Here is a 13,250-nt window from a genome sequence, read left to right on the forward strand (position 1 = left end):
CTAACGCAGTGTTTCCCCATCTATATCATTATCACTTTCGGTGTTTCCTAGTGGTGCGGATTCCCTGGGGGTGGAGCCCGGGCCCGGCATCTTAACAAGCTCCCCAGGTGTTTCTCTGCTCTCTGGAACTGCGCTCTACTCCTAGTTTGCGCTGGCGGGAAGCAGTGGGAAAGAGGGCAAGGAATGCCCTATTTTGCTCTCATGCTGAGTACCACTGGGGTTTAGCCTAGGTGGGCTCCAACTATTTAGCTTCTCTGGCTCTTTATATTCTCATCTGAGATATAGAAATGGTTGCCTACCTCACAGAATTGTCCAAAGAATGAAGAGATACTGCATATAGAGCGAATAAATGCTCTGTGAATGTTAACTAATATTGTTTAAATGTACAATGAAACTGAACGATGATGGGTGGACCCTGGTACTGCATTTCCTACACCCTCTGCAAAAAGAAATTTACGCATACACCAGAAAGACTCTAGTATTAAGGCAAATTCACTATCACTGTTCTTGTAAGCATTGCTAAGCACCTGGAGGAAATGAGGATGCCGCAACGCAATTGGAGGACAAGATAATGGAAGATTTTCAAAACCTGGTTGTACGTTGGAGCCTCTGTTCAGCGGAACATTTTTTGTTTTTTGATATTAAAATAAGTCTACTCTACACCAAAGGCCCAGATATTGTCCCTTCATCCAGCAGAGCCAAGATGTTTCCAGTCACCTACAGGCCACATAAATCACTTTCCTAACTGCCACCACTCTCCCAAACTGCTATCAACTGGTATTAATTCTATACTAGCTGCTTTTGTGTATATTTTAGTTTCCTTAAGACCTGGAAAGGAAGCCCGAGAGAATACTATTCTCTTAGAGAGCAGGATGAAAATATACAGCTGTGAAGTATACTCTAGAATACATGATGCAAAATAAAAAAGGTAACATAAAAAGCTACCAACAATGCTTCTGATAGCACTACATAACTCAATAGGTAAACCCGGGTCATTCCTTTGCTCGAAACCCCTGCCCCAACACAAACCTCAAACCTGTAAACTGCTGGCAATTCAACGAGCAAGTGCACATCCCCGTCTTATAACAAAATCAAGTGATAGCCTTTGTGGTATCACATAGCACCCACAGACACAAAACTTCCGTGGGTAGTTGTCTTGAAAATTTGTACTAATACCTACTTATATTTGTTTTGATATAAAATGCTATAATTTACTTACAATTAAGTTAAATTTGCCAGTCAAGAGCTACATTCTTATCGCCTTACTTGGCCTATCACAGTGTACTAGCCTACGTATATCATATTTGGGCCTTGTTACACAAAGTGTGGTACATTGACCATTATCCACCAAAAGCCTTTGAACCCCAAAATCTTCATGGGGAAAGCTTAGAACCATTTTAAATGAGTATTTCAAGTAAATTTGTTGCATCCAGAAGTCTGTGAACCGCCACTGTGAGGAAGGGATGTGAGCCTGGCTTATGTAAAGACACACACACATGAAAGTTGGACTCATATACTGCATTTGTATGAAAAAAACAAATGAAAAATTAGGCCAAGGGAGTTGAAACCTTTATTTTTTTCTCTCAAAGACATTTTATCAATTACCAAACATGAGCCATGCCTCCTATTCCCATGAAGTGAAAAGAACAGGAAGGGAAAAAAAGGCATTGACAGATGGGGTGTCAATTGGTGAGGGATGAGACCAGCCGTTGCCCTTTCAAAAATACATTTTCTTCTTGGCTGTAAATTCTACAATGCAAGACCAGGCACTGGGATGTGGGCTGTCTCTTAATTCTTTATAGAGCCAAATTAATCTTCTTCCTCTGAAACATGAAACAAGGACAGGAGATGTGAGTTCTCTACCACCTGTCCCCACTGCCTCCCCCCTTGAGAGGCCAATGGCTTGGCAACCTGCAGTTCCTGCTGCTCCTCACCCAACTCCACTTGCCCGTCGGCACGGAGAACTATTAGGACTCCTCTGCCACCTGCTACCTGTGACCCCAAGATGCGGGTTGGTCCCTCTGTTCTCCAACTCAAATGTCATTGTTCTGATTATACAGAGGCTACCTGAGAATCTTTTTCAGGAAGTCCACAGGAAGGTGACTTTCAAAACTGAAGTGTCTAGAAGACAGAGTAAATGTTTCTTCCTCCTCATTCATTCATTCTCGCGTTTTCTTTCTCCCACATAAACAGGCAATTCTCTTTCTTCTTAGAAAGAGGTTAAGTGGCCGTGTAATCATTGCCCCTGGCAAGATGATCATGATGATCAAGCTGCCAACTCCACAAAATCAATCTAGGGAATGTTTACACATGGACATGCAAACTACAACTCATTTGTTCAGCTCAAGTTGCCAATCTGGAGATAGGCACAAAGCCCTAAGTTTGCCCTGGAATTCCTGAATTCAGGGCATCGGTCAGGCATCAACCCATATTAACTCCAGATCTGCCAAAAATGAATGCAAGTAGATAGGTGGGAAAGGTGACCAAGGTCACTGGATGCTGTGCTTAAGAACAAGTGGGCGAGAGTAAAGTTTGGGCTCATCTTCTATCACAGGTGAAAAGAGCTTGACAAGTTTTTATAAGACTTATGCCACAATCTAAAAATGATTCATTTTGCAAGGCATAAAATAGTTCTTGCTTTATAAAAATAGTACGATTTTTTAAAAACTGCACTTCTACCAAAGGAACCATGTTTCAACACTGAAAAATAGGTGTTCCACTTAAAGCGGAACAAGATACACCACCCACATCCATTCTTTCTTTCTCTGTTCCCCTCCCAACTAGAGTCATGTCACTCCCAGGACACTGTTCTGCATGGCACAGATGCTAGGGCCACCTAAGGCCAGGAGACTTGGGGGACCCTGCATGGTCAAGCACACCAGTACTGAAAAGCAAAGGGTCAGCTGTCTTCATCTAGGATTTCTGGATGTTCCTTCCAGAAAGCATCCCCAATGATATCGCAGTGTAAGGGCACCGCCTTAGTCCTGGTCCGGGTCACCACCATCTTTTTTCCTTCCATTTCTGCTGGCAACCTAACTTCTTTTGTTGTGACTTCATCCACCTATAGGTAAAGTTAAAATATTGACACATTAACTAGAGAGTGGGTTTGGGAGAGAAGAGGGAGAAGTGGGGGAAGTTTATTTTTTTTCTTTATATCCTTCTGACAAATACATATTTTCAGGCATATATATATACATATATATATCAGAGATATATGTCTATCTCTCACCATACATGAATTTCTTTACAACTAAAATACTTTTTTAAGAAGTTATGTTGCAAAAAAAAAAAAAAAAAAGTTTTGTGGCTATATTTTGAAAGGAGGCCTTAGGAACAAAGAAGGAATTCTATGTTCCTTGTTAGCAATAACCATAAAATTAAAGACATTTCTGCTCTCCCACCTGCATTAAGAAGGATCCGAGTCTGTGCCAAACAAATGTTTTAAAAATACTAATAAAAGAGCTGAAGCTGCCAGTGGGATACCTAATACCCCTTAATACTTGAAAACATTCATTTCAGAAAAAAATACTTTAGACAGAAGGAAATAAATTTAGAGACTTCATTATGCCCAGGAGCTGGAACAGAGCAAAAATATTGGTAGAATTAAGGATATAGGTGAATGCACAGACAGAATATTAAGTAAAGTATGAATGTCTAGGGAAGCCCTCAAACATTCTGCAAGGGACAGAACCCTCACATATAACATCAGTTCCTCGTATTATAGTTCTCATGGGATGGATGGACCATTTAATGTAATTATCCAGTGTGGGAGAAATTATTTTTTTAAATGTTCTCTGAATGCAAAAATTCTCATATCTGTACTATACCTGTTTAAAGGGGGTTGATTAGATTTGGGGAGAGCTCATGACATGGAAAAATAAGTGCAGTAATTCTAAAATTCTGTGATTCTACTTACAGAATGGGGGAGTCCAGATCACAACCTTCACTGACAAACTAACAAAACAAGCATCCATAATAATAATCTATAGCATCTTATTTTGGAAAGGGTCTAATTTGTGCTAGTGACTGGAGTCACATCAGAATACAGGCAGCAGGCAAGACAAAGCCTGAGATGGGCACAGGCTTTCCTTCTGACCTCTGTTTTTCCTCAGACATAACAGCATTACCTTCTGCCATATCAACACAGTTCCCTTCCTATACATCAGTGGCTCATTATTGTAGTTGATGTTGAATTCGGAAAATAAAATCTCATTCTTGTCTGCTGTAAGAGTTCCCTGAAGAAATAAAAACAGATATAAAAAGCTTTGTAGGTCTTTTCTCTCCCCTAACCCCACCTATCCATTCTACTCTCTATCTAAACTTCCACAACAAATCAAGAAGTGGAAGCATTTCATCAAACATCATATAGGTGTTAATGAATTTTTATTTTAAAAGCAGTTCAAATCTTATTTAAATATCAAAATTCATAAAATTCTCTTTTGTAGCAAATAACTGGCTTTACAAGTCACGAATGCGATGGGGTGAGAGGAACTAATAGTAAGAGTACCAATTCTGTACTAGACAGCTTTTGTATTATTTGACCCTCATAACCATCTCCATTTTAGAGATGAGAGCTCTGAAGCTTAGAAAGATTATATAAATTTTCCAAGGCCAAAAATGCTCTTATTCATATAAGAATCAAAATCTGATCTCAGCACTTCCAAACTCTGGCTAGATCTACCAGTCTTCCTATTATTGCTACATATACAACTTTATCATTATTGTTAATAATGACAACCATTTACTCTGTCATTATAACATCCCAGGCATTGTATTAGGAGTTAATACAACACATCATCTCATTTCACGGTTAGTTTTCCTACAAGTAGCATGGTCATCTAATAATACAAGTCAGTATTTATTAAGTACTTACAGTGTGCTCTGTACTAGCCTTTATGTGTTTTACATGCATCATGCCGTTTAATTCTCACCAGAAACCTATGAGGTAGGAACTACTATTTTCTACATTTTACCTATTAAAAACTAAGGCAGAGATGGTAAAACTAAACAAAAGCCTCTGAGTACAATTATTTGACCCCCAGAGCCTAAACTCTTAATGATATACAGAAGTCCTAACCCCAAGAAACTCCAGGTCCCCAGCAGGGATTGACAATCATGAAGCAGCCAGGTGGGGCTGACAAAAAAAGAAGAGCATGTGCCCTTTATAGGGGGCAGCCTATACACAGCTCCAGCTAAGCATTACCATGTGGTAGTGTAGAGCCATTAATTCCATTTTCCAGCTGAGGACACTGAGGCTCAGGGAGTAGTAACAACTTATCCACAGTCACAAAGCAAGCAAGCAGCAGACCTGCTACTAGTATGATCTTTGTATCTTTTCAAAACAAAACTGTAAAAATTTAAGAGATTAAAAAGAAGGCCAAATGTCATGAGAGAGCATAAACTGTCCCCCTTAAAGTATTAATGCAGTAAGATCTTTATACCTGTAATCTCTCTTGGGCTTGTATTGGTGTTAATCCAGACTGCTGTACAAGTGCCCAGAAAACTGTATTATAAAGATTATTGATGTGACCTGTTAAGAAAACATAGTGGCACTGTGTATGCACATAGAATCTTTATTCAATATTCACCCTTCAAAGAGTACTGGAACCCCACCTCTCTCCTCCTTAAAGTAAAGAGACCACAGAGACATATAATTACTTGTGCAAAGCCATACACAGGGAACACAGGGGGCAGTGGTCAAGCAGAAAAAACTTATTTCCTAACAGTTTTATCCTGTCATTTCAGTTGTGCTTTACACAAATCTGTTAACTTGTGCATTAAGCTAAGGAATACTTTCCAAGTTATTTGATTTATATTATTCCCAACTCTCTTCCAGTTCTTCTGGCAAAATCAAGACACACCAAATGAATAAGTCTCACAAACATTTCACCATAGTCACGTAAGGAAGGGTCACAACTTGAATACCCACTGAAGCCAGCACAAACACAGGTGTGTAAAGCAGAGTTCCCGGGGGAACAACGGGGAATGGCAGAGGCTGAGGCACACTGGCTCCTATGTGCATGAATGTGTGCCTGCGTGTGTGTATTTATGTGTGTGTGTGTGTGTGTGTGTCTGTGTGTATAAAGGCAGCAGTCACTACGCAGGTTCTGACCAATACTAAGTGGGAATACAGACCCACTATTGCCAGACCTGATTTTTCAAAAAAAAAAAAAGTTGGAAATAAGTAGTATTTACATAAAACCTTCCAATTTTTCAAGTATTTTCAACTTATTTTAGAAACTTGAAATACTGCATTCCAAACAAAATACATGGGCCAAAAATGTATCAGATCATCATCTCTAATATAAAGAATCAGTAGTTTAACTACATCTGTTTATTTGGTTTCACTTACAATCTGCTTGCCGCCAGCTGAGATAGTCCTTTAAAGTCTGGTTGCTAGGATACACCACGACTCTTCCATCAAAGCCTGGGGGATACAGAAGGGGCTGGTCCTCAAAGTAATCCCGCCAGTAAAACACATAGCTGGAGGCGAACTGGGAGACCACGTGAGTCATAAACTTACTTGCAAAAGGCACAGTGGGTGGAGCAAGAAAAGAGAAAATACATGATATTAATTCAACACCAAGACAGGGTCTGTGGGTGTAACAGAGAGATAACACAAACTGTCCAGCGAGCTAAGAGATAAGATGCCATGGGTCAAGAAAAACTATTTTAGTATTTCAGTTATATATTTTAAAAGCAGCCTGTCTCTCCTTCTAGTCCTATAAGTAATTTACTAATGTCAAACGTTCTTCCATAGCATGTGACGTGAATTTATGGTTCAAGAGGTTTTTTTTCAAGTCTTGGAAGGAGGGGAACCATTGTTTTAAAAACACCCCAATTCATTACATGATCTGTTTCCTGTGAGACTTTCAAAATACTGCCAAATCAAATATCAGATTTGTCTAATTTGTACTGAGATCCTCCTTAGCTAAAATTTTAGTTTCTGTTTCTAGTCTTAATGTTCAATGTCAGATCAGTCTAGAAGCTAAGGTGATGGCGAATAGAGAGAAAAAATTAAAGAGGTATACAGAATGCTCAGGTATCAGATGGAAGTACAATAGTCTAACCTGTTATATACATACATTCTGCAGCTGCAAATACTACAGTCTGTAAGTCTGTGATTAAGACAAGCAGAAGCCAAATGCTGGTAGGAAATATTCTGAAGGAGCTAGGCCACAAAATTACCTGGCTCTTCTTTTAAACCAATTGCTTTTCCGCTTGAACACAAAGCTGTACTCATCACTCTGTCCATATGCAATCACAATATCCTCCAGTTCTTCCATTACGGTTTGGGCACATTTAGTCATTAGATGGAGAGCACGGCTGTCATTAGGTTTTGTAAAGTTGTGCTTCTCAGCAAAACTTCATAAGGGAAAAAGAAGCGGGAAAAGGGTATGGGTGGAAGAAAGCTTGTCATTAATACCACAGATCAAAGAGACTATTCAAAGAGGAACATACTGTAATAGTGGTGTGAGTCCAGACATTCCAGTAGCCACAACCTGATCCATTTCGTTAAGAACTCTAGTTTTTCTTGCTCTAACCAACTGAGAAAAAGGAACATAAATACTAAGCCTCCATTCCCTTTTCAGGGGAATGGGGATAAAGTTACTTCATAAGGATTCTCCTGAAGATGAGAGGGAGATAACAAATATAACTATGCCTGGCTCCTTGAAAGTGCTCAATAAATGTTAACTACAATAATCACTACTAAAGTAACACTTTTTAAGATTTAAATTCCCATCTTCCTGCTACACTTTTTTTTCTTTTTCCCTCCTGAATCCAGTCCATGTGTCCTGCTACTTATAATGAAACAACATAGTTGCCCACAGCAAGGCCAAAACGGGCCGCTAAACAGTCAGCCCTCAAAGATACCTACCAAAATAGCTTGTCAATTTGTTGGAGAGCTGAAATAATGGGCCCGAGAGTGACTTTTTCGACCACAGTCTTGCTAATGGACACCCAAGCCAGCTCCTCACTAGGGGAGCACCGTGTCCCCACCTAGCTCGCGCTCAAGCCGGTTGCAGCCAGCCCGCAGGGTGATGCTCAGTGCCGCGCGAGTTACCCCGGTAACCATGAGCTAGGGGCTGCGACAAATGTGTCGCATTCTCTGGAAGCACTGGAGAACCACGCAGCCCTGAGCCCAGCTCGCTCACCGATGGAAATTCCTGCCGTCCAGCCGCACCACCACCCAGCAGTGGGCAAGACACGTGTCGTCAGCCTCGAAGTCCCGCACGTACTCGAACTTGCTCTTTGCCATTGCCGCTCCCAATTTGAAGCACCGTCTCAAAGTGACGGAAATAGAAGCCAAGCAAACGCGAACTTTCACTGGGCCAGCAACCCACATTTCCCAAACGGAAATGAAATCACCAGAGAGCTCCGCCCCGGAAGTTCCTGTGTGCTCTCAGCGTCGCTCTAGCCGTAGTGGAGGGCAGCATCTCTCTCGCCTCTCCTTGTAGTTCTTAATGGACTTCCGGGCCTGGGAGGAGGGTTCCCTTCTTAGCACTACTCATGGTTGCTCGCTTGTCTCCTTCCGTCCTGCAACAAATCATTCTAACGAAATTTTAAAAAATTCATTTCTGGCCAAGTTTGAAGGTTTGTGATTTTTTTTTCTTTCCAAATAGCATTTGTTAATTTGTTGTAGAAAATGTGGGATATATCGAAAAATATGATTAAGAAAATTAACACTTCATGTCTCCCCTCTCCCCGTCAAAGCACTGTGGATGGTTCCTTACGGGCTCTTTTTGTATATGTATGTTTACACAGGAATACACAAAATTGGAATCAGACACCTGCACAATTTTTATATTTTTTCCACTCACCTCGAGTATTTGCCAAGGTCATTAAATATTTCAAAGAGTGACTTAAAATAAATAAATTAATTAAAAGGACTCATTCTAACATACGTAGTACTAAATGAAGTCCTTCAACTTTTTCACAAAGACCCAGTGCTTGAGATCTTGTTACTGTTAGATACTAGTAACAGTAAAACCCTCATATTTGTACGATGCTGTATGATTTATAAAGCTCTTTTGAATTCATTACCTTCATATATATATCCCTCAAGAAAATATCATTAAACAATATAAAAGTATATATGGTGAAAAGTAAATCTCTCACTGACTCCTAACTCCTTACTTTAAGCAATCACTGTTACCAGTTTCTTGCATATCCATTCAGGGAGAGATATAGAAATAGAGACAAAGATGAACATAGAGATAGAGATGTGTTTTGTTTTGGGGCAAATTATGCTCAGAGACTGAGAGTGTCTTTGCTAATATTTTATTTACTATAGGTTCACTGTGGGAATTATAATTTCACAAGCCAATAGCATAATGGATAAGTCTCTTAATAAGCCAATAAAGAAATAACATACTGCAGATGATAGATTGCTTACACTATTGTTCCAGGCAAGGGGAGATAAGAGAAAGTCCAAATTCAGTTGAGGTGTATCTTTCCTATGTGGTTTGTTCTAGGGAGACTTGGCTTAGCCAACCACAAGTTGATGTCTAGCTGCCAGCTAAAGGAAAGTGGAAAGTCCCCTGTTGCTAGAGTATGTTGTTAGGGAATGAAGCCTAGTGTTGAGGTGTAATAGGGTCTTTGCTGGGTCCCTGCACAGCTTTCACCAGTGCTGGTAAAAGAGTCACTTTTACCAAAAGAAGCTTATGTTCCAAGGGTCTTCAGAGAGCTGTTAAGTCAGCAAAGAGTCGCCTTGCCCAGGTCAAAACTCTCGGATAGTCCTCACAAACTTCTCACCACAGTTGCTTCTTAGTCTGTTTTTATTGATAAGCCCCCAGTGGGGCCCCTCAGCAGTTGAACTGCTGGGTGCTTATCGATGACAACAGATGAGATAATGACATCCTGACACAACTTACTTTATTCTTATAGCAAAACAACTTTATTTCTTTACTTTTTTTTAAAAGGGTCTTGGGGCTTCCCTGGTGGCGCAGTGGTTGAGAATCCGCCTGCCGATGCAGAGGACACGGGTTCGTGCCCCGGTTTGGGAAGATCCCACGTGCCGCGGAGCGGCTGGGCCCGTGAGCCATGGCCGCTGAGCCTGCACGTCCAGAGCCTGTGCTCCGCAACGGGAGAGGCCACGACAGTGAGAGGCCCACGTACCGCAAAAAAAAAAAAAGTCTTAAATTTATTTATTTATGGCTGCGTTGTGTCTTTGTTGCTGCGCGTGGGTTTTCTTTAGTTGCAGCGAGCCAGGGCTACTCTTTGTTGCGGTGCACAGGCTTCCCACTGCAGTGGCTTCCCTTGTTGCGGAGCACGGGCTCTAGGCATGCGGGCTCAGTGTTGTGGCTCGTCTCTAGAGCGTAGGCTCAGTAGTTGCGGTGCACAGGCTTAGCTGCTCCACAGCATGTGGGATCGCCCTGGACCAGGGCTCAAACCCGTGTCCCCTGCATTGGCAGGCGGATTCTAAACCAGTGCGCCACCAGGGAAGCCCAAAACAACTTTATTTCTAAAAACAACTCTTTTTTTGCCTTTGCCATAAACAAGTGGATTGAAACAACTTCACTTTAGTCGTGAACAAGTGAATCTGAAATCATATCAAACCACTTGGAGCTTTCTGGAGCAGCCTAGCCCAGTAGATGAGAAGGAGCAGTGATGTGGAGTAGCTGAGGAAAGGATGGGGATACCTCACTGCAGTCCCCCTCAGCTTTGGGGGCCTAGAAGAGATCATTATTAGTCCCATGAGAAGGATCTCAGAGGTTGATGGGGGGCAGGAGCTGGGAGTTTCCCCTGGGGCCACTGGGCAAGTGGCCTCCTGGAGAGGATATGGAGACAGACAGAGCTAGAAGGGCGAAAGGGAGCTATGGCTGCTTCTCTTCAAGGGATCCTTGGAGGATCACGCTGGTGCTAAAACCATGGCCCCAGGCACCATGCCAACCCAGGAAGAGAGGACTTCCCATCACCCAGCCTTAGAAGGCCACTGCCTTGTCTACACCCTAGTTCAGCCCTCAATCGGAATTAAGCCTTGAAAAGAGGGGAGTGATGCAGAGAATCTCAGAACCAGAATGTGCCTCCCACCTCTTTCCAGATTGTTGGAGTGGGAGCAGAGTGAAAGAGCAGACCCTGGACCTCCCACTCCAAGCCCTTTCAAGTAAGAGGCCTGGCCTGCACTGGGGCTTTGAGGGAGGGGACACTTTTCACAAAAAGACAAATACTGTATGATTCTGGAAACTTGATGAGGTGCTTAGAGAAGTGAAATTCATACAGACAGAAAGTAGAATGATGGTTGCTAGGGGATGGGGGCAGTGGGGGAAGGGGAGTTGTTGATGAGTATAGAATTTCTATTTTGTAAGATGAAAAGAGGCCTGGGGAATGGGTGCAGAATAATGTGAATATACTTACACCCCTGAACCGTACTTAAAAATGGTTAAAATGGTAAATTTTTTTGTTATGTGTATTTTACCAAAATTAAAAGTTAAAAAAAAATTCTGCATATAGATATTTATGACCTAACTGCATGCTGACCTCTATTTTTCAAAAATTCTATTACTTAGAAGATAATTTACTCACTAAGACTGACAGAAAGAAAAGTTGCCTTTGGTATGGAAGTCATGTTTCAGTTTGTCTTCCCCGATGCTGACTCATTTTATTTATACTAAGAACTGCATTATGTAAATGAAATTTAGGGTGGAGGCGGGTAAGAAGGAGTAATTTGTCTCTAAAGTCTCCATCCCTGCTCTGAACCACTGTAATCAAATTTGTGGCTGGGAGTAATGCATATGCTTCCAGGAACGAACTGCCTAGTTCTGTCACAGTCTTGAGGCAGAGAGAAGCATTAGGACGTACTAGGACGTACACAGGTATAAAATTTAGAACTATTATTCTAGAGTAAATTAATGATTACACATCTTGTAATTTCCATAATACATTTATTCTGAATTTTTGAGATGTAGCTTGCGTAGGTCAGAGTGAATGGATTTTATTTCTGAATAGTCATTGATTGTGTGTCCTTAAAAGAACATGCTTAGTCAACTACCCATTCTTTCTTTACTTAGCAGCAGTTCCGTAAGTCATGAGGACGTGGTCGCTGGAGGGCTTGGAAAAAAATATTAGGAGAGGGTGGTCCAGTGGTTAAGAATCTGCCTTCCAAAGCAGGGGACGCGGGTTCGATCCTTGGTCAGGGAACTAAGATCCCACATGCTACGGGCGGGGTAACTAAGCCCATGTACTGCAACTACTGAGCGTGCGTGCAACTAAGATCCGACGCAGCCAAATAAATAAATAAATATTTTTTAAAAAAATTAGGAGAACAGGGCTTCCCTGGTGGCGCAGTGGTTGAGAATCCGCCTGCCGATACAGGGGACACGGGTTCGTGACCCGGTCTGGGAAGATCCCACATGCCGCGGAGCGGCTGGGCCCGTGAGCCATGGCTGCTGAGCCTGCGCATCCGGAGCCTGTGCTCCGCAACGGGACAGGCCACAACAGTGAGAGGCCTGCGTACCACAAAAAAAAATAATAATAATTAGGAGAACAGAAAGGGGAAATTAGATGTATGTTTCCTAGTCCATTTGACCTTGTTCCACTTAATCTCATGAATTTACTCATTCATTGAACAAATGTTTCTTAATTTCCTACTATATACCATGCACAACAGGATGCAACAGCAAACAATGCAGCCATGGTGCCTGCAGAATGGAGTTCATGGCCAAGGATGGAGACAGACATTAAACAAGAGTTTCACAAGTAGCCATTAAACTAGAATTGTGTTAAGTGTTGTGAAACAGGTTGGAGACCCTGCAATGATTGGGGGACTGGGGATGAACGGTGAAGTTTCCCCTGAGGAAGTAATACTTAAATTGAGATCTGAATGATAAGGTCAAAAGATAGCTTACTCTGCATGTTCCTAGAGTCATTGAATTTTAATGTTTTTTTAAACATCTTTATTGGAGTATAACTGTTTTACAATGGTGTGTTAGTTTCTCCTTTACAACAAAGTGAATCATTTATACATATACATATGTTCCCATATCTCTTCCCTCTTGCGTCTCTCTCCCTCCCTCCCTCCCTGTCCCACCCTCCCTGTCCCACCCCTCTAGGTGGTCACAAAGCACAGAGCTGATCTCCCTGTGCTATGTGGCTGCTTCCCACTAGCTATCTAATTTACATTTGGTAGTGTATATATGTCCATGCCACTCTCTCACTTCGTCACTGCTTACCCTTCCCCCTCCCCATATCCTCAAGTCCATGCTCTAGTAGGTCTGTGTTTTATTACGTCCTACCACTAATCTCTTCAT

General features: G+C 41.7%; 1 protein-coding gene across 9 annotated transcripts; it reads right to left on the reverse strand.

The window, feature by feature from the left end:
* Positions 1-1,547: 1,547 nt before the first annotated feature.
* Positions 1,548-8,371, reverse strand: THG1L (tRNA-histidine guanylyltransferase 1 like). 9 transcript variants are annotated; one of them, XR_010840291.1, is made up of 7 exons: positions 8,157-8,365; positions 7,189-7,365; positions 6,353-6,522; positions 5,442-5,530; positions 4,128-4,235; positions 3,402-3,575; positions 1,548-3,061 (listed from the first exon to the last, which is right to left on the reverse strand). XR_010840291.1 is itself a non-coding variant. In XM_067032001.1 (7 exons), exons 1-6 carry the CDS (start codon positions 8,345-8,347, stop codon positions 2,900-2,902), a joined length of 897 nt encoding a protein of 298 aa, XP_066888102.1. In that variant the 5' UTR covers positions 8,348-8,368; the 3' UTR covers positions 1,746-1,823; positions 2,880-2,899. The 9 variants fall into 9 exon arrangements, 8 of the variants coding, with proteins under 8 accessions (XP_058918940.1, XP_066888104.1, XP_058918936.1 ...); XM_067032001.1 differs by lacking the exon at positions 3,402-3,575 and having other exon boundaries at positions 1,746-1,823; positions 2,880-3,061; positions 8,157-8,368; XM_059062957.2 differs by lacking the exon at positions 3,402-3,575 and having other exon boundaries at positions 6,353-6,427; positions 8,157-8,371.
* Positions 8,372-13,250: the final 4,879 nt, after the last annotated feature.

This window comes from Kogia breviceps, chromosome 4, assembly GCF_026419965.1.
Source record: "Kogia breviceps isolate mKogBre1 chromosome 4, mKogBre1 haplotype 1, whole genome shotgun sequence".
NCBI lineage: Eukaryota > Metazoa > Chordata > Mammalia > Artiodactyla > Physeteridae > Kogia > Kogia breviceps.

What these genes read in the sequence shown, in the direction of transcription:
- THG1L (XM_059062953.2), bottom strand. Translation starts at nt 8,347, where the DNA reads ATGTGGGTTGCTGGCCCAGTGAAAGTTCGCGTTTGCTTGGCTTCTATT. An exon ending in CAGCTGGCGGCAAGCAGATT is followed by an intron (nt 5,531 to 6,352) that starts GTAAGTGAAACC and finishes TTTTCTTAACAG; the next exon opens with GTCACATCAATAATCTTTAT. An exon ending in CTGTGTTGATATGGCAGAAG is followed by an intron (nt 3,062 to 4,127) that starts GTAATGCTGTTA and finishes CTTTACCTATAG; the next exon opens with GTGGATGAAGTCACAACAAA.